We start from the raw sequence: 22,228 nt of genomic DNA, 5'->3' as shown, positions 1-22,228 counted from the left end.
TCTGCATTCTCACCCCCAATATGTATTTTCTTTCAAAATAAAAATCATGTTGGGTGATAGTTTAGCTCTTAATATTTGTAGTGAAGAAGTTCCATATATCTGCCTAGAAAAAAACAACAAAATAGCTATAATATGTTAGCAACCTCAGCTTAACAACATTATCCAGATCGCTGTCAGTCATTAAGATCTGGAATTAGAATAAAGCAGAAATCTGAGATCAAATATTAAGTAAAATGACAAAAGTTTTATAGCACTACTTCCAGAAAAGGTGGCATTATGTGATTCTCTGAATAGCAACCCACTGCCATTTATTGATCCCATTTACAAGAAAACAACCTCCATTCATAAACACATTTCAAACACACTGAGATTCAGCTAAAAATACACATGATTACAATGAGCAGTAGTATGTTAAAACTCTTAAATCATCCATATGTTTGGATTAAGTCATTTGGTGTGCAGGGGTGGAGAATACATTGATATAATGTATTACTGTTTATCTAAATGTAAAATGAATAAGAGGCCAGTGGAAACCTGGTCATTAGTTAGCCACTGGAAATCATGAGGTATGTGGTGATCATTAAAATGATTTCATAATGAAGCAATGGCTGAATAGAGACTTTTATTGCACGTGTAAAGCAGTATTAAAGACTAGATGAAAGTACTTATGTGCAGGTATTGTGTACTTACCATAAAGGGAAAATACAAAGTAGGGTGAAAGGAACCTTTAGGGTAAGTTCACACATTCAGACTAAAAGAGAGCAAACACCAGAGAGGCATGTGGTTTCTCCAACTGTTCAATAAGGGGTGGTAATTGGAAGCAAATGATCCCTATTAACAGCCTCACACAATTCATTTATCAAGTTGTAGCCATAATCAAACCATGGCAAACTTACATCTAGCATGTGAATTTACCTGTACACCTCAACTTATGGATTGATTTAACTGTAGCAGCCTGAGCAATGACCTGTGTCACTGAAGCTGTGGCATGATTATATACCTGGCAATTGGGAAAGTGTTCACCGGCTCGGCTTGGCTTGGCTTACTAGAGAGCTCCATTTTCTTCCCCTTTTGGTTACAGCCGGCGTAAGTTTGCACCAACCTCTACAATTCCTATGAGCCATAGGATCTCGACAGATCTGTGCGTGGATGGAGCAGGATTCTCATAGTGGTTCTCTTGAGCTCCATCACACCTACTCCCCCACCCACCCACTTTGAGTCTGTGGTTTCCCCCTCCATTTACTTAGCAAGTCTAGCTAAGTAAGTCTAGCTGGGCAATTTCACGTCTGTGCATTGTGCTATTTCAGCCCATGTTTCTTTCCACCTGTATCACTACTGTTCTGGCAAAATCTCCCAGAGTATATATATATACTCTGCTTTCCCCTAATATCATATTAAACAATATAAGTGAAGAAAAGTATTACAATTTATTTTTGGAGAAGTTTGTGGTCAACGTTGGCATGGCAATAGGAAGTCAACATTGTTCTTGTCAGGAAACTTAGACATGCCTACTCTGTTCGGGCACCCTATCTCCTTCCCCCTTCACGGTTCAGCAGTTGAGTAGAGAACCGCCCACCCTCCTCTTTTGTCAACACACATGCCCCCAACAAAAAACGGGATGGTCTGATATAGCATAAGGACAGCAATACACGGGGTTGAGGACCAGCTTTATTGCACATGAAGGGGGGGGGAATGGACTTTCCCCACTCCAAAATAAGATGGAAAAGGGAGGGGAAGAGGTGAGATGAGCTCAGGACAGGGACGACGTCATGTGAGTACTGTACTGCAAAAACACATACCAAGCATGGCGAGAGTACGATAAATCGTTTGTGTGATGGAACTCTTTGATATCAGAGCTGTGCTACACAGTACTAACCAAGGTGGCTGTTGTGGAACTGCTGTGAATTAGCCCAGTGAGCCCAAAGGAACAGGCACTTAGTGTTATTTTTGACAAGTTAGTACAAGATTTTGTATATAAACAGTTGTCCTTAGCAGTGCATAAGCTCTGCTTCCATGCAACAAGCAATATGCTGGCTTCTGAGAATAGGATTGCAGCTGTCTTCATGGCTGTGATGAATGCAACTGAGGAGGTTTTTTTAAGATGGAGTACAGTAGTGCTGGACAACAATAGAAGGGTCAGCTTCAAAGATATTACAAACAAAAGACAATGATACCCTGTTTAAAAAAAGAAGAGTCATCTGTGTGGCATGGATCAATTTGTGTATGGAGGTGGGATAGGGAGAGAGATAATCAATTGGATTTTACTGAAGAAAGGATCTCTATCATTGATTTTTGTATGGATGGCAGGTACCCATTTATTTCAGGCATCAGTCCATCCATTTACTGATAGATGTAGCTTCAAGACTGGCATATGTGAATCCCATTTCTGATTTGCTTGCAAAGCTCTCCCTGAAATCGGCACCAACTGCATATTGTCTAAGTATGCATGACAAACTGCACCATCAAGACTGTGCACGGGAGCTTCTCGAGTTTTAATCATGTATTGTTCATTTAGATTTTGTTTTCTCACTTATTTTCAGTTTCTATGAAAATCTGATGGTCTGGAAGTAAGGGCTTCTCTCCCCCCCCACACACACCAATAATAAATGTGTTCCAGTGCATGACAGCTTTGCTGTTTACTGAAGCTGTGCAAAACTGTAAATGGCGATGAAGAGTGAACAAGTGGAAATCATGTCTGAAGCACCAGCCATAAAATGTGATACTTGGCTGTCACATTACATGCAAAATAAAAAGATTTGACATGATAGCTTATAAAATATAAACATGTATCCATGCTTCAAAGATCCTTGTAATAGTTCACAGGCACTATTACAGATATGTGGGATTCAATGGAGAGTGTTATATTCTGCCCTCCTCCCAGTCACTGCTTTTTCTTGAATGCCTGCCTCTAACTGGCATATCTCTTCCAGATGCCCTTCCATATATACCTAATGTATATGGTGCAATCTCCATATACCTTTTACTTGGAGGATATATAGAGTTTCATGGATTCTGTAGAGCCACTGGGGAAGCCATTTTGACATTCTTAAAGCAGTCTCTTCAGCTGATGCATCTCTTGAACAAGTGAGAACAGATGCCTTGAGTATCCCACAAGCAGGACATGAAGAAACATACTGCCTCCATTCCAGTTTTAAAACTGTGGTGCATGTCCGAAACTTGGAGTTACAGGTGGGTGGGGTCAACAAAATTTCCATGACTTTGTTAACTAAGAGCTTGAGGAGATGGCAGCTTCCCTACAGCTGATAGTACACTTAACCAGAAATAAGGGCTGAGGTTCTGCAAGTAAAAGATGGCCTTAGTGCAGTGAATAAGTGGCTGTGTTGAACTATATCATCTTACTTGTCTTCTATCTTCCATCTTGGCCAGCAGGGATCAATTTAGGGTTTAGTACAGTACCTATGTGCACTGAGGTATGAGACATCCTAAATAGTTGCTGGCATTTGGAATACATCTGAATGCAGCTCAGGTTTCTGGAAACTAAAGGTAGTGGCTTGTGCCCTCAGCAAGACTGCTCCATGCAAACTGATATTTGCATCTCAAGGCCCAGTATTAATAAGTGACACTGATAGGCATCCTGGTTGGTCGTAGAATCATAGGAATCAGGAAATTGGTGGTCATAATGAATAAACAACCTGTTCTGCCTTAGCAAGACATCTACAACAGGTTGGTAGCAAGTTGATAAAATGGGGTCTACTGCTAGTCCCATTGTACATCTTAGGTAAATTATAGTGGAATTTTGTTTCTCTCTCTCTCTCTCTCTCTCTCTCTCTCTCTCTCTCTCTCAACATTTCCAACCCTAATACCAAATGACAACTTCGAGGAACAGGGTCTTTTTAGTGGAGATGCCCTGCAGTATAAAAATGGCTGCCTAAAAAGGTTAAAATCAAGACAAATGTAAACGCCTCCCTCCAATAAATATTATGACAACAACTACTATTACATTTTTTTCTACCAGGCTTTTGAGGTGGTTGGCAAAATAATGTATTTTGCTGCTACCGTGTTTGGTTTTATCTGTTGTTCTCCCCTCAAGTTTTATTTGCTTTTAAATATGTTTTAACTGTATTTTATATCCAACATTTATGGAAGGCTAAAAGTTGCCACAGCATTTGGGTTTTTTTAGAAATAAGAAAATCCACTCAAACTCTTTCTAAATTGGGGTGGGCTGGTTCTGTTCTGGTATTCATTTGTCCTCCATAAAGAGCATGTGAAATGCTACCCTTGTATATTGTATTAATCCTGATTTCTGATATCCCAGCTACTTAAATAAAAGCCGCTAATCGTTGACCATTCATTCTTGTTTCATAGAGAAACGTTTCCAGCTGACCTTTCTGGCTTGAGGTTCAGACAAAAACGGTTACAAGCTTCAGAGTTTGTTTTTTGTTTGTTTAAAAGTGCATGAACTGAAAGGAATTTAGACCTCAATTTCTCCTTCACAGCAATGTGTAAACATATGTAATTAGCCTTGTACTTATCTGCATTAGTATCATTAGAACTGAAACCCCTTTTTAATCTGGATTCTGTTCTCTTCTCAATGTCAGCCTGTTTCTGGACCAGTACAGAGCTAGCCTTGTGGATGCAATAAAGAGATTACTCCAACCCAGTGTAAGTATGTTTCTATTTTCTCCTGAACACGGGCTTCAGAATAATTAGTCTGTGCACAATGATTGAGAGAGTAATGGAATGGCAGGATTAATGTCATGTAATACTTTAATACTTATTATGTCCAACTTCAATTGAGTCTTCTAATCTATCAGATTCCTTCCTAATCATAAACTAGGAAACTTCTTATACTTGGCCTTCTGATAAGGAACACAGTGGGTAGTAAAATAAATGAAACCGCTTCAAAGATAGTGTGAGATTATTTTTATCAAAGCGTTTCTTGAGTATTTTCCTTTGATAACAATGTCTTCATATTAAAGTAAAATTCTGATATTGAAAGTTTTTATGTTGGCTTCTGTCATTTGTAATCCCTTCAATGGTAACCTTTGTCATTGTGTACTTATTTATTGCAAAGTACCATTTTTATTCCTTTCATTGCTGCTTATATTAAGTGAATAAAATCCTTAGACTGATCCATAGCCTAAAACTCTGTGTGTTTTGTTTTCCTTTCTCTCTCTCTCTCTTTCTTTTTAAAAAATGAAATAAGCTGTGTATTTACATATTATAAATGGAAGGACACAATAAATAAGGCAATCTATGAAAGCCACTATATATGCCCAGTTGGATGGGGAACATATAATACAATGTTTTAGGCTGCTGCTCAGTATAAAAATAAAACACCTGGTGCACAAAAAAAAATCCCTTAATACATTTGTTTTGGATCCCCCAAAATAAACTTATCTCCCAATATCAAAATAGATGTATAATTTAAATTTTAATCCTATGACATATAATAAAACCTATCTACCCTTAAAGAACATCCTACTCACACCTGACAACTAGGCACTAAGTTTTATTTTAAGAATAAAAATGACTTAACATTGTAAAATAATAATAATCAGTCTTTGGAGGTGGGGCTGAATAGCCATAATAACACTGTTTTTTTGTGAAGAGAGGCATTGGCGATCTCAGCCATCAGCACTCCCAGCTTCTCATACTTGACCTTCACCATCCAGGATGGGCATGGATTCAACTCACCTGGATAAGCTGAAAAGCCCAAACACAAGAGGTCTGTTTGTTTGAGGGAGAGGGGAGACAAGGGGGGAAGTATTGGAAGCACAATCACCCCCCTCCCCATAAAGCAAATTCATTGCCAGGGTAGGAGCTCAGGTTTTGCCTGCAAGCACTTCTTTGGGGAAATTCTGTACGTACTCTTCTCTGTCTATGATGATGACTGCTCCCAGAAACACTTGAGGGCATATCCACACTACAGATGCAATCCAATACACACTTCTTTGGGAGTAAATCTCATTTAACCCAGTCAGACTTATTTCTCAGTAAGCATGCACTGGCCCCATTCAGAAGATACCTTAAACCACAGCTTTAACCACGGTGGTTAAGCCAGAAAGCCGGGCTCTGTTCAGAAGATACCTTAAAACATGGCTTTAACCATGGTGAATAAGGCTTTCTGGCTTAACCACCATGGCTAAAGCTATGGTTTATTTATTTACTTATTTATTTATTTATTTTATTACATTTATATACCGCCCCCCCCAGCCGAAGCTCTCTGGGCGGTTTACAACAATTAAAAATAGGTTTAAGGTGTCTTCTGAACACAGCCGGGCTTTCTGGCTTAACCACCATGATTAAAGTCATGGTTTAAGGTGACTTCTGAATGGGGCCACTGTTAATCTGTTTCCTCAGCAACTCGCCATGCTACAGTTCCCAGGATTCTTTGAAGGAAGTACACATATAAGTTTGTATTGTAGACAGAGGTTTGGTTTCAACATACTCTGGATTGCAAAGTTTTATACTTGACCTATCTGCGACTTTGGAAATCCCCTGAAACTCTACGTTCTTGAGATCTTCTGAGCAATCCAATGCTATGCTACCCTTGCCCTAGCAGGTACGACTTCTAGTGCTATGAGAAGCTAGCACTTCATAGCATAACTAGAACCTAGCCAAAGCTAGCATTTCTAAAATGGTACAAGACCATGGAGCTCCTGGAGGGAAACTCCACTGCCTTGTCCCATTCTGGACGTGCTATTTTGAGCTAGTTTCCAGGGTTGCGCTATGAAGCGCTAGCTTTCTGTCATGCTAGCAGTTGTTCCTGCTAGTGCAAGGTGATTGGAGCTTGCCGACTGCCGGTATTGGACACTGCACAGTGAGCTCACCTAAAGCCTTCCTAGTATGTCATTCATCCTTGCTTTGAGTCCTGATCTGTGCTTTGAGAATGAATGTGATCCCAGTGTTGCATTCCTCTCTGGTATCAAATACTTGGGATTACCTTTTGCCAAACAATTCTTTCTACTATCTGAGCAAAAATGATGTCAGACTGAAGGACGACAGAGAGTGATTTTGTTCACATTTAAATTCTAGCTTGAATGAGATTTTGGCCTCTATGCTTTACAACTTGTTGTTTTTCCATGTATTTGAGAATGTAGCCAAAATGCATTAGCTACACTGTATCGTAAGCTCATGCTTAATTCATATTACACAGTTGCCTCTAGGTCTTTCAAACATTTTGATTTTCCAGCATTGTCCTTTAAGTACAAATCTGTTTCTCACCATTTTCCTCCTAGATAATTAATGTTTGTGTTTTCCCTAAATGAGTTTCATTTTGCTATTGTACTCCTTTTCTTTTTTCTTTTCTCCCCCCCCTCCTTTTGCAGTGTTTCTTCTAATGCCACCATTTCCCTAAATGGACAGTCTAGTGTTTACTGTGTACTCCTTTCAGGGACAGTCTGCTGATGGTATTTGGGTCAGAGCCTCAATTTCTAGAGCAATAGCCAGGAAGCTAGAGATGCATTGTTCACTTTTCAGATATCTCTAGATATCAATTTCCATAGGATTCTCCTAGGAAAGTGGCAGTAACAGGGAGCCAGTTGTTCTTGCAATATCAACAATAATGGCGATCAAAGAACCCAGTCATTAGGCAAGGCCAGTGTTGATGTATACACCCATACAAGAATGACCAGCCAAATTAAACTTGGAAACCAGATCCAGGGGAAGCGGTCAGGCGTTATTTAGCAGAACGAGTAACTTTATATTGAACTGAACATTATTATAAATGAATACTGTTATAAGGTAGTGGTTTTCAAACATCCTACCTTTAGATAATACTTTCCACATTGATTTTATCTGCCACAGAACCAGTGGTCTTTCTGGAGGATTTGGGTGGATGTTCTAGGGTTCACTTACTGCATGGAGGGTGCTAGCTAGGCTTGTTGGCTTCAATACTGCCTCTCATAACCCAAGAGTGTGCCACCCAGCATCCTCTAGTGGAGATTCAGTAGTGATGGCAAGCCGTATTTCTGGATATTTAGATATTTACTAGTTTTGACAACTGAGCAATCCCAAGGTTCTTTCGAATACAGTTTGAAAACCTCTGCTATAGAGTTTTTCATAGATAAAGAACCACCAGAAGGAAGAGTTGGGCCTTGAAGCTGGCGATCAGCAGTACCTAGTCTGTAAACTGAGCCAGGCACTTAGATCATCTGGTCACAGTCTTCCACACTATGGTGAGATGTATTGTGTTGCTGTTTAAATTCCATTAATTATCACTAGTTTTGCATCAATACAGACAAACTAGCATATGCAAATGTTATGCAATTGGGGTCCTCTTTGGTCCTCTGTTTGGGTGATGCATGTCCTCTTTTTTGTCAGTTCACAAGTGGCCACCTACCAGCTCCAGTTTACAAGACCCCAGGTGTCCTGAGCATCCCACAATCCCAGGGAGAGACTTTACAAAGAGTTGTAGTAGGGAGATAGTGGGCAGGTTATCCCTATTGTGTAAGCGGCCTTCCACCTGTGTTACCTTTGGATACAACCAGTCGTATATATCCATCCTAAATCTGAGGGAAATGAAGCATGAATATCACTGAATTTTCCTTTCAACTTGTATAGCAATAATGCTTCTATTGTATTTAATACATGTAATAAACTGATTTTTTCTTAACAAAAGCATTGTATGGGAAAATAAAATACATTTCATCTCTTTTAGTATCAAGTATTTATAAAACCATATATTTTGAGTATCTGTAGACAAGAGCTGCATATTCTGAACCATTTCCTCCCATTGTGAATACTTTCCCTACAAAACAATAAGTGCTTTAATAAACATCTTGATGTTTTGATAAGTTTTGTGCTATAGGTGATTTATTTACAATTTTAAAAGAAAATGTGTAAATGTGTTTCTTCATGTTCCAGGGGAAAGCGATGGTTTTTGCTCCACTCCGAGGGAATACTCTAAACCAGTTTTGCAATCTAGCTGAAAAAGCTGGTTTCTCTATCCAAAGACATGAAAATTATGATGAACACATTTCAAACTTCCACTCCAAGGTTAGTTTTCTGCTCGTGTTAGATAACACTTTAATCCGCATTGCAGTTTGAAGAGATCATGGTCCTTTTGGCAGGTAACCTAAATGTTTGATTAAAGTACTCTTAGGTATGCTGCTTCTAAATAGCTATTTTTTTGTATCTGATTATTCTGCGTGGAAGAACTATCCTTTATCTTTGCATGTCTAGAAGAGCTTTATAGAAGCTTCTCCTGTTTACCATTTCCTCAGAACTAATCTGTCCATTCATAAAGCCGTAATTCAAAACATTCAGATGTTTAATTTAGCTCATCTCATACACATCTATGGCAAGCAAGCACATACATTCTAAGCCAAAAGCTTGGAGCTCTTAACTCCGTTAATACCAAAATATATGGAAATAAATAGGAGGTGAATATCTAATTGTATCATAGCGTGGTTTAAAATCCTTATCTAACTGTTTTATAGCTGGGTCAGTTGGCAGCTTCAAACTGCTAAATCTCATACAGAATTTTACAGTTGTAGGGTTATACATCAGATCTAGGCGCTGCAAGATTTAGGTTAAAGTCACTTATCAGAGTGTGATTTCTAAGCTATCATTCTCCTTTTTTATTGCCTAGAGGTGCAGAGTTATATGGGACAGTGAGAAAACCTTTTAGGAAGTCCTTTATTTTTCCATACTCAAGTCAGAGTTATTACTTGAGGGGAGGTTTAGTTCACTGTACAGCTGACACTGAGAACTGGACTCCACCAGAGATGCCACCTTCCCTTTTCTTTTTGCCTTTATCCATGGCTGTATTCCTGGAAGACTCTATGGAAGGGTTGGCTGGAGTTTCCAAATCCCTGCCCCTGCTGCCAGTGAACAGTCCCATGTGCCACAACCCATAAACAGGGCCTATGATGCCCACTAGGGTCACAGGAGATGTTCTGATTCTCAGCTCTGCAACGTTGTATATCTAGTCCCATTTCAAACTAAACCTTACAAAGAGGCGTATGTATGAGGCAGCCACCATAGTGCCAACTGCTTTCACAACTTCCTCTCTGATTTCTGGTCTTATACTAAAAAGACAGAAGGCACTGAAATGGTCAACTGCCTTAGCAGTATGTGTTTTTATGATGCTGCATTAATTTGGCTGCCATCATGGTTGCAGGTAGCCCAGGTTCTAAGACCCATAAGCCTATGAGGAAACGCTGAAGCATATGAGATTTTTAGTTTATAAGAAAGCAATGGAAAAATATGATAGTGTAATACTAGACCTTGGGTTCATCCAGTGAAATTGATGGGCAATAGATTCAGAACAGACAAAAGAGAAAGAACTTCTTCACACAACACGTAATACATTTATGGAATCTACTGCCATGAGATGTGGTGAGGGCCACTAGCTTAGATGTATCTAAAGGATATGTCTATCAATGGCAGACATAATAACTAAAAGGAATCGCCAGGTTGAGAAGCAATATTTCATTGAATACTAGTTGCTAGTAGGCTTCCTGGAGGCATCTAGCGGCTCTTTGTTGAAAATAGGGTGGTCGACTAAATGGCCTTTTGGTCTAATCTAGCAGGACTCTTTTCATGTTATTACCAGCTTAGAAGACTGATACAGGTCAGCAGAACTTTTTTTTGGCAGCCAAAAGGGCTAAGGTTCGAACTATCAGTGTTGTACTTCACTGTCCTTGTGTGGCTTTAGTCAGTGCCTGCTTATCCCATGGGTTGGATCCAAACTTAGCCATACTTAAAGTAGATCGACTGAAATCCATGGGACTTAAGTTAGTCGAGACTAATTTAAATCCCATGGATTTCAATGGATCTACTCTAAGTATGGCTAAGTCTGGATCCTACCCAAGTATCTTGTTTCTGTGTTTAAAAGGGATACTTTAGAAGCAGGAATTGGCTGAGGCTACAGGAGTTCTCTTTTTCCTAGGTGATCAGCCAGGATTGTTGGTTGAAGCAGAGATAATTGTGGAAGGGCCCTTTGGTTATTGTTCTGAAGGACTCAGGGTGTTTTCTGACAGTCTAAACAGATAACATTTGGCTCTAGGGTCCCCTCAAACACTTCCTGCTTAAATAGGGCTTTAGGCTCATGACAGTTCTCTTACCTCCCCTTCTACTTACTGATCTTGTCATATATACATCCTATTCCTTCTGTTTCCATGTCTCAAGGGTGTGGAAGTACAGGGAATGTTTTTCTGTGCTCAGCTTCCTATTTAAGAGGTAATTCCCCTTTGCAGCTTCCCTTGGAACTAGGAGCTCAAGGGAACTAGCAGTGGAGATCACCACACCTCTGCTACGTTGAGCTGCAGCCATGGTTCCTTCTCTTTTTTCTCTCTGTTCAAGTGTCAATCAACCCTGAAGGCAAAGGGCAGACAGAGGGAGCTGGCACACAGCCTGACCTGGCAAAAGGCAATTGTTTCTCTTCCTTCACCACACATTTAGCTTCTGGCTAAGTGCTGGCCCATGTTAAAGACTCAAGAGGTATTTTCTGTTGAATTAAGCCTGTTGGAAAGATTTGCCAAGCCCATCTCCCTATTTTGAAGCATATTCCAGCTCTATGCAATCCAGTGCAAAAGCAGATGAACTGTATGAAGTTTCATACAACATGTATGAACACAGACACTGCAGTGGTTTTAATGTTGTTTCAGTGTTTTGACATAGTTTTGTTTTTATTTTATTTTTATGTATTTTTTATAATACATAAAAATTACTAGACACCAAGTAATCCATTCTGCTTTCTGTTGCCTGTATTTCATTTGCCTTTGACCATCTCCATGTCTTGGGATTAGGACAAAATAATTGGGAAAGGCCCAGAGACATGGGTGGTTTTTCCCTCCACCATCCTTTGGAATAACCCTACCTTGCACAATTATGCAAGAAACAACATCAGAAGCCAATTGTGAATGAGGTGAAAAACAGGTTCCCCTGGAAACATGCATCCCCTTTTGTGCTGGGGGGACGACGACGACGAAGACCATCAGGTGGGCCCACACAACCTGTAACACACAAAGCTGAACACAACCCACCAGTCAAGTGTGGCAAGCCCACTGGGGACTTGATCAACAGCGTTGCTACCTGTCTGAGAAAGCAAATATTAGGAGGGGAAGCTTGACAGGCCCCTGGCAGCATACATTATATGGCTGGCAATGTGCCTCAGTTTGCTTGGTTCATCACAAGTTGTGCTTGCCTGCGGTAGGAAGAAACTTTGATGACCTATCACAGCTACATCAGTTCCCAGGTATCTTCACTCTCCAGCAAATCATATGAAGGTAGTAGTATAGAAATGGCACTTAGCTGCACAGGGAACACCAGAGAAGCAATGGCAGTAGAGGAAGACATAAAAAAGTGGCTCAGTGTGACTCTTTGTTTGCCTATTGAGCAACTTGGGTAAATTAGATTTGGATTACGAACTCTAAGGACAGAGATGCATTCATTGTCTGTAACTGAATGGCTTCAGGCTATGTTTGGAAATCTGGAAGACTAACATTCAATCTGTCCTGATTCACTTGGAGCAGATCCTGTGTTTTGGGCCCTGTCCTCCGTCAATGAGTACCCCAGATTTCTCCCTAATTTTCCTCTGGGGTATGTTGAAATTTTGTTGGTATGAGTTGATAGTATTGTCATTTTTTCAAAGGTTCTGTTCCCTCCCCAAGGAATATCTGAATGGGTTGGTAGATACATTTTGCAGTGGTGTGCCAATGATTGCTCATGAACACTCCTGTACATGTCTGCTCAGTCGTAATTCCCACTGGCTTACTCCCATGTCTGTGGGTTTAGAATTGCAGCCTGAATCCGCACAGCCTGCTTTTTCACATATTGCAGCTGCTAGAAGCTGTTCTGAACTTTTGATGATGTATAATAAGTCAACTATGTTTTAAAAACGTATTTAGCTAAAAGAACCATCACCTTCAGAACAGCAGTACACAGGAACTTCCAGGAGTAAATGAAAATGCCACAAAGCAAATGACGTACATCCTTCAGCAATGTGCAATAAGGGAACACAGGCAGAGAAACTTTGGATGAAAATTGGGATGTTGCAAGTCTGTGTTTTTGGCTGTGAAAAGTTAAAGGGCATTCCTTCTCCACCCCCGCCAAATTCAAATCCAGACATTCTGGATGACGCTACTTTGTTATCTAATATTTCCCTAAATTGCTGCTGAGGCTACTATTCTCGCCTTTAGGAATTTTCTTTTTCTCCCCCTTGCACAAGGAAACCTGATCGTCTAGTTTTAAAAAGTGACCATTGTAGCACTAGTGTGTTTCACTGGGACCTTTTTTCCCCCTTTCTTTTTTTTTTGCACACAATTGTAAACCCCACAGTTAAAAATTTGCATGTTGAGAAGGAATCTCTTTTTTTTTCTTTTCTTGTTGTATGTCCCTTCCCAAACCTCATCTTTCCCTACGATGAGTTTGCTCCCAAATGAAGGAGAGGCGTTTTCCTTTTGGCTTCATGTTATCCTCTTATCCCTACTGTTTTGGAATAGAGCGTAACCAGCTGGAGAACTGTAAGAAGCCTGATAATGCAGCTATTTTCTGCTGTCCCGTCTTAATCTTGTTACACAAATGGTTGTGAAGAGATTCATGAATTTTAATTTTGCCCTCTGCATTAGTGCTTCATGTCACTCATACACAGCTGCCTTCTATGGGGAGTTGTTCACCCCTCCTCCTACAACAGGGGGAAAAATTAGTTACAATCTTGGCAGTAGTGCAAGTAACCAGAAAAAAAAAAAAACCTACAGATTCAGGCAGCCACCCATGAAGCTGATTAACAGTCAGTGATCAGGAGGAACAGCTTTGCCTCTTAAACTTTTCACCTCTCATTGTTAGCTGTGAAATTTTATTTCCGTTAAAAAACAAGCCTGTAATCAAAACTGGGCCTTCCTACACTTTATGCCAGTTCTTTTGTTTAAAATTGTACTCACATCACGGAATCGGCCTGTTCAGGAGCCAAAACAGCAGAAGGTAGGGATATTTTTTAAATGTGTGTGTGTACACACACATGTATGTATGTTGTGGTAAAGACTGTTTCTTTTTTTTCTTTTTTATATAGAACAGTGCAATGGGCAGGTTCATCCTTTTCTATCGGAGATCACTCTCACACCCACCTTTAGAATATTGAGTCCATAATTGATATTCTATTAAAAATAAACAAATAAGCAGTAGCAGATCTGATTTACGTTCCTTTGCAAATATATGTTGAAATATACTTTCCCGTTGGGTCAATGGTATATGTTTCACTAAAGCATAAATAGTACTTTCTGCCTTTTGAAATAAGTAATAAAAATATAAATATTTGTATAATATTGACTCGTGCTTTATTAGTATTAATAATAATTAATAATAATAAAAAGCAAAATAGAGGTGGTTTTAAAAACAAAAGCATAAGCACGATTATGAGCTCTGGATGTGATGTCAAAAGAATGGTCATATTGCCTTTCTCCTTATCTATTTGAAATGCCACATTATGAGTGGCTGGTGCTTATAATCTGTATGGTGTGCTGTTGATAATTGTGGCTACTGTAAAGGGTAAACAGTATGAATTCCTCTCCCGCTGCTGCTGTTCACCCCGTGGGTCTGAGTGTGTTACATCCAATTAGGAGGTAAAGCATAATGCTACTAAGAGCAGCCATATAATTTATTTCAGTCCTCACAGGCCTCTCTCGCTCTTCTCCCCCCCCCCCCCGCCCTACCACCACACACACACACTCTTTCTCTTGCCTGCAAAATTGAAAAATTGTTTTATTCACAATTTGCTTTTAGTTGTTCGTGGGTTTCAAAAGGCAGGTTTATGAGGGTTTTTTTCATTTCATAAAATTACAATCATTAATTGGGCTCAGAAGTGCAACCATGATGGGCGCAATAACACTCTGCATAATATTCCAGACTGGAACATATGCACTGTTTGCAAATGGGTCTGTATGCATATACAAGTACAATAATGTTATGTTTCCGATGCACTTATGGCTGGATAACAGGTTGCAGTAATACATGGCTTTATGGCATTTCTTTATTTGTTTAACATCCCCCTGCTAATCTGGAATGGTGTAGCTGGGTCTGGATTGTACTTAAAACAGTGTAATGGATACTGTGTGCTTGCCACCAGAGGTCACTAGAGAATTCAGGTTAAAAGAGGTGTGGGGGCATATCCGAACTGCCACATCCCTAAACAAGAGCATTTTTTCTTATGGGTTTACTTTAGAGGGTTTGCAATATATTATTTCTGGCTGTAGGTTAGTGAGGTTGCTGACCTAAACCACATCAGGGTGAAGGATTATGTGCAATAGGAATGTTCATTCAAAGTTTATTCCTCAAGGAGATAATTTTCTCCAGTAATTTCTGTACACATTTGCTGCCTATTAGTTTGCATCCCAGTAAACGAACTACAAAATGCACCTGGAGAAAGCTGACTGAAAATGTTTCTATCCACTTCCCCCCCCTCTATAAAAGATAATTTTTCAAAATTAACATTCAAAAAAGGGTTTTTGGTCCTTCAAGTGTAATGGGTTTATTTTGGCAAGTGTCCCATGGAAGTTCATGCCACAATAAATCAGTTAATATCGAAGATGCCAGAGCACTTTTTGTGATTTTGAAGTAAAACGTCTTGACTGCAGAAAAAGAGTTATTCAATCACCAAGCCGAATATCCATTTTACCACCCAAAACTACTGCCAGATTACTGTAAAGCCAATGAGTCAGAGAAAACTATCTGTGCTAAAGTTAAAGATGTGGGAAAGCCAAGTATAGTTTCTTAGTAATATGGATGAGAATTTAAATAAATGTAAGGCTCTCTGATATAGAAAAATGGTGGCTTGTTCTTAGATGGTAGCTTATTAAGAGTTAGAGAACAGGATTTGGGAAATACCCATGCTTATATAGCAGTAATAATTATTATACCCCAAGCCATCTAGGATTTGTAACTCATATCACAGAAGAGGGAAGAGTTGAATGGGAAACAGGAACACCTTTTAATTTTTCTTTCTTCATCTTTCTGCTTTTGTGTGGACTCTAATTGATCTATTTTTAAAAAATTTGTAGAGAAAATTGCTTCATTGAAGGGTTTTAAATTTTACAGACTTGACTGATCTGATTAGCTGTTTGTATTCAATTTTACCTGTAGAAAATATGTGCCAAATTTAATTCTTTGGTAAATTAAGCTATTTCCTGCCTAAATGTTTATTTATTTTAAAAGCAAATCCATTTTAAATTGCCTTGAGTTGTTGAGGTTCACATAACCTTAATCTTTGTTGCCAAGAAAGACTGTACTAATTCTGTTTTAAGAGAAGAATTTTTGAATTGCACATTATTAATACGTAAAACTCCAGAGCCTTTGAAACAGCTTAGGCCCAGATGAAATGCCTTGTTGTGTAAACGTATTACAGGAGTCCCTAAATGGTTGGTGATCTTAAATGCTGTATCTCTTATAGGTCTGGAGTCTTACACTTTAAGATGCAGTTTTAGCTTTTATACATTCATACTTTTCATTCAGACTAATTGGAATTTACTTAAATCAATTAAGCAAATCAATAATTTGTATTTATTACAGTGCATGCCGTTTTTCCATGAACCATTTTTGTTGTACACCTAGAAAAAAATGAACTTGTAAAAATGTGATTGATATGTTATGAACTATACCATAACTGTAATATTATTTGACACATAAGTGTAATTGTTGCTATAAGCAATATAACCCTCTGTAATATCCACTTGCTTGAAGAATATGACTCAGTGAAAAAGATTTTATGTCCATGTCATTAATATAAGTTAATATTGTTGTTCTCTGGATTTTTATTTGCAGTTGAAAAAAGAAGAAAAAGATATTTATGACGAGAACATCCATTACCCATTTCTTCTTATTTTAACCAAAAGTGGATAGAGTATGTGCCAGATTTATTCTGATTACAAAGGGGGGGGGGAGAATAGCTATATGAATGTAGCATTTTAAGAATAATCAAAATGGTCAAAAGTTGTCACTTCTTGAGAAGAGAAAACCTTGAGCTGCATATAGTTATATCATTCTTTGTACTTTTGCATTGGTTTATTAAAAATCAACACTGATAAGACCTGAAGCCTTAAGAGCTCCATTTCTCTCCCCTTGTGGCTGACATCACACGCACATGATTTCTTTTTCTCGACAAAAACGGTTTCTTCTATTCCATTTGAAAGCATATGTTCTGTGGCCGTGTTTGACCAACTGTAAAATGCTGAAAGATTTATTGTTCTAGTAAGGGAAGAAAGAAATCCTGATAATTGTTGGGCATCTAAACGTCCTATTCTATATGTGCCTTGTGCTATATTTTGATCCACACACCCCCCTCATGCTATTCTTGAAAATTGCCTTATAGTTTTTCCTCCCCCTTTTAGAGAGAAATGCTTCAAACTTGCTTTGCTTGATTACTTAATGTTTTTTGACAACAGGATCCCCCCCCTCCTTTCCCTGTAGATGTATAAGAAATTACTGCCTCAAACCAAAGCCTCATAAACTGACCATTTGTCCTCTGGACACAATGCGTTGGCCAGCCCTCTGCTCCTCCTCTCCAATTATGTGTGATTAGTCTCAGTGTGTTGTGTCAAGAAGGGGGAGTGTGCGGAGTATTTATTATCTGTTTAGGTACAAGAAGAGTTCTCTCGCTATGAATGAAAACTGAGCCTTTATCAGTACTGAAATCTAACTGCAACTGTTCCCCAGACCTCTTGTCAAAAACAGATCCTTGTCTGAGAAATTCTGAATGCTATAGCAACTGCGGTTGGAGGGGGGGGTCGTCTGTTTCCCTCCACCACCCAAAAAAATTATCTGAACGTTTTGTTTATACTAACATAATTCACATATTTGGATAATGTTCATGTCCCAGCAACAAAACCTGCCTTTCAAAGCACAAGACTAAACTGCTTGGTTTTGTTTTCGCACAGGTTTAAGGATTATTATTATTATTATTATTATTTTGCCACTTTCAGAAGCTGGCAGCCTAAATTTTAAAAATTATCAAATACCCACTCTCTCTCTCCACCACCCCCATTTTAAACAAGGAAAAGGAATCCTAGCAATATAAAAATAAATGCAGTTCATTGTGCAATTTATCGGCAAAATACATTAAAATAATTACCTTTGATTTGTTGCTTTTCCTCTCCAGTTTAATAAATTGAGTTGCACACAAAAGTCCTGTTCCCTTCCCTGCTCTCTTCAAATGAGTTTCTTCACTACCAGTTTGCATGTCCTTGTATTCAACACTTTTTATGCTCCATTAGAGCACCTATATGGATCTCAGAAGGCACAGGTCAAGTCGCAGTTAGATCATACATTTCTTTCTCACAAAAACCTGAATTGCAATGCCAAGTGATGGGCTAACATCACAATAACAGCAATTTATTCCTCTTTTGATAAAACAGCAGTCTATTCTCAGTGTTGGATAAAGACCAGGGGCAATGCAAACCAGCCATTTATCCTAGTATTTCAGTGGTAGATCTCCCTTTATGGATTTTATGGATTTCACATTGAGACTCTTACTGCGTGGAATTTCTGCTAAGAAATGATAAGAATTTAGAGATGGCTGGGGTTTGTCATAGAGGGAACACTCCTGCAATCTGTTTGAGTCCCATAGGCATATATACCAGTAAGGTGTGCATTCAGTAAAAAGTTTCATAATGGAGGAAACACAAAAATCAGCCGAAGTATAAACCTTCTGCATCTATTCTAAAGTATTTAGAAATAGGACAGATGCATAAACTTGCCAACTTTTCTCTAATGACCCTGGAAATTATTGCTCCACTCTTTTTTTTCCTCCGAGGAGATAACGAGTATATCAAAATGAACAACTAATTATTGTTGTTTGTTTCTTTTCCCTGCCTGTCATGTCAGTACAAGCTGGTGTCTCAAATGCAGGCTATTATCCCGTAAGGGTTTAATTGAAGGGGTCTTAAGAACACGATCCTGCAAACATTTATGCATTGAGGTTGAATGGTGAAGCTAAATTACTCATGCATATAATTGATGAAAGGACTGGGGGCCCTAGACTGTAGCATTTGCTGTTTAGGATCATTGTATAACATCAACATTTTGCTTTGTTCCTTCCTCTCAAACTCTACTGTAAGGAAAATCATAGAGGTGGTCTTTTTGTAACTTGTGCTTTATTATTAGTTGCTCCTTCTGATTTCTTTCTTTCTTTCTTTCTTTCACATTAGATTAACTAAGTAAACAGTCTGTTATTGACAAACATTTGGATGGTGTTTCTGTTCCCCAAAATATTAATAAAGTTTTTTAAAAAAAGTTAAAAGCTTGCAAAATCTCTGTGTGAAATGATGTTTCCATATCATGAAAGAATCTTCATTAAAAATAAATAAATGGAATCATAAACCTACATGCACCGAATCCTACTTTAATTGGAGTCTCATAATCTTTCTTCCACACAATTAGTTTTAAAGTTGGTGAGTGGTACATATTGGTGTATTGCTTGAATGCAAGTTAAAATGAATGAGTGAATGTATTAAAACCACTCTGAAGATGTAAACTACTGTTTAAGGGCTGACAACCAATGGAAACAATACACTGGAGCAAGTTTTCTCATAGGCTTATAGGCAGCTGAAGGAGAGTCATTCATATTGAAATGGCAGCTTATGAACCTCTTCTCGTCATAAGCTGCAGTAGGAAGGACTCTGATGCCGCTAGCAGCTAAACAGCCACATTGAGGACACAAGAAACATTTCAAGAAATGAGAAAATCATGAAATGAGCATTGATATGCATATGACTATAAAAGAGGTTTTCTGAAAGTTTGCACAGTGGATCTTTGTGACAAAATCTCAAAAGATTAATCCCAAAAGATTAACATAATTTTGGGAGGGGTGGAAATTATTTCAAAGAATAGGGGATTTACGTATCAGGCATGGTAGTTGATGTCAGGAGATGTAACAGTTACTACAAGCAAGATATATTATGGTGTATGTGTTGCAGTCATTTGCTATTGTCATACACACACACACACACACACACACACACACACACACACCAGTCAAATGCCCCGCTAGTGCTCTTCGCTCCTCTGATGTCATGTTTCTCACCTGCCCAAGGGTCTCCACTTCCCTTGCTCGGCTTCGTCCATTTTCTTCGGCTGCCCCTTACGCCTGGAACGCTCTTCCAGAACATTTGAGAACTACAAGTTCAATCGCAGCTTTTAAAGTTCTGCTAAAATCTTTTCTTTTTCCTAAAGCTTTTAAAACTTGAATTGTTCTGACTTTTATACTGCCTGTTTGGTGCATTCTCTTACCCTCCTTATTGCTTTATTATGATTTTATTAGAATGTAAGCCTATGCGGCAGGGTCTTGCTATTTATTGTTTTACTCTGTACAGCACCATGTACATTAATGGTGCTATATAAATAAATAAATAATAATAATAATAATAATAATAATAATAATAATAATAAATGAAGAGTAACTTTCTGAACATCTTAACTTGCACTCTGCAATCCCAGCGCCATTTTTTTCTCCATTTGAAATCACGCTGCTCCAGTTGGGGCATCAGGGATGATAAGTCAGGTTTTCAGCCGGAGTGTCCTTATATTCTAGGGTGATGCTTTTGCAGAGAAGGATGGAGGGCAAGGGCAAGGTCTAGTGAAATCAATTCAGCTCAAGGCAGGAGGGAAAGAAGCAGGCAAAAGGCAAGAGTGGGATGAGGTGGGATGGGGCAAAGGGAGATAGAGTGGGGCAAGATAAGAACAAAAGCCATGAAGGTGACAGGAGGTGTCCAGTTATTCAAACCAAAGGGCTGAATACAACATGGAAAGCTTTTATAAGGGTGAGTACATATCATGTGCCAAATCCAGCCAATCAAGAGTTGACAGAATTAATATGAACATTCTTCACCTCTCAGCAGTTCCTTCCCTCAGCTGCATAGCGGTGCACTAGCTCAGCCATGGCCTGGGAAACTGCAGACCTAGATTGAAAAGGTGAATACTTTGTCCAATTGTGTACCCTCATGTGGTCCTCATTCACCAGAGATGGTGACCTTCAGCTCAATCAACCAGACGCCATGATGCTGATGAAATATGAAGCAGTATCAGCTATTCATTGTGTTAGATGTATTTTCCTTCATATTAAGCTTCCATTTGTTTAATAAGTGTTTTTGTTCAAAAGTCATGACATTTATAGGCACTTTGCCACAGTAGGAATAATATAAATCATATCCCATCCATACTGGAACTTCCAGTGTTTGTGGCCTCTATCCATCTACACCTAATTGGCGTATGACTTCTTGATCACCTTACATTCTCTCATCTCCATGAGTTCCTTGGCTTGTCCACTTCTCTCAGCGACACCCTTTCTCCAGTATGAAAGACCCAAAGGCTGCTGTGTTTAACTCTTATCACCACCCACATGTGATGCTCAACCCTCACTCTCAAGCCCTCAGCGTCTTCCTCCTGCCTTTCCCACAGCCTCTAGGATGAGCTATCTGTTGTCCCACCCTGTCCTACTTTTCAGAAGGATCCCTTTCTTTCATCTTCTAGCACAGGAGTGGGCAGGATGGTCCAGGAGCCATTTTATTTCCCCCAGAACCTTCCTGTGGGCTGCACACATCCCGTGGATGCAAAAATTAAGAAATTAAAATTTATATGCATAGTCTGAAAAGGATTAAAATTATCTTGCTTGCAAACTATATTTGACCCTTTTGGTGCTCCATAGCACTACAGATTCATTTTTTGTATTTGTTTTTGTGAACCGCTATTGGGCGGTATAGAAATGTAATAAATAAATAAATTTCCAAGTTCAGGGAAAAGTTCATGTGGCCTGCAGGCTGTGTATTGCCCACCCCTGTTTTCCTGGGAACAGTGCATGAACTGGATTAGCTAACGAGGTTTGGTTAATTCTTCAAAGTTTGGCTTTGGTTAGCCATCTAGGATTGCTTTACCATAAACCAAGCTCTGTCAAAATGAATTTACTTTTCCATCCTATCTTACTTTTGGTATGGAAACCACCTTTGACTAAAAACGAATCATGTAAGCAGATATGGGGAATGTGTGGCCCTCCAGATATCGTTGGACTGCAACTCCCATCAGTCCTCAATAGTGGCTATGCTGGCTAGGACTGATGAGAGTTGCAGTCCAACAACATCTGGAGGAACACTCACTCCCCATCCCTGCTTTAAGTTGTGAAGTCATCAAATATGCTTCTAAATTTATTGGGAGGTATCATATGCAAGAGAAGACAATAGGTTGGATCCAGATGTAGATTTTCTCTACATTAAGCAAAAATCCCACATCCTTACTGGGTTTTCTTCTTCCGGAGTCTTTCTGGGTTTATGGTGGGCTCCTT

General features: G+C 39.1%; 1 protein-coding gene across 1 annotated transcript in view; it reads left to right on the top strand.

Annotated features, from left to right (window-relative positions):
- Positions 1-19,195, top strand: part of CAMKMT (calmodulin-lysine N-methyltransferase) — a 288,183-nt gene extending 268,988 nt beyond the window's left edge. The window contains exons 9-11 of the mRNA XM_063123984.1: positions 4,560-4,623; positions 8,830-8,961; positions 16,723-19,195. Of these exons, the coding sequence (XP_062980054.1) occupies positions 4,560-4,623; positions 8,830-8,961; positions 16,723-16,800 (274 nt within the window). The 3' untranslated portion in view covers positions 16,801-19,195. The remainder of the gene's footprint in view (positions 1-4,559; positions 4,624-8,829; positions 8,962-16,722) is intronic.
- Positions 19,196-22,228: the final 3,033 nt, after the last annotated feature.

This window comes from Elgaria multicarinata, chromosome 4, assembly GCF_023053635.1.
Source record: "Elgaria multicarinata webbii isolate HBS135686 ecotype San Diego chromosome 4, rElgMul1.1.pri, whole genome shotgun sequence".
In the NCBI taxonomy this organism is placed as follows: Eukaryota; Metazoa; Chordata; class Lepidosauria; order Squamata; family Anguidae; genus Elgaria; species Elgaria multicarinata.
The sequence above is the reverse complement of the archived record's forward strand: the minus strand, read 5'-3'. Positions and strand labels throughout refer to the sequence as shown.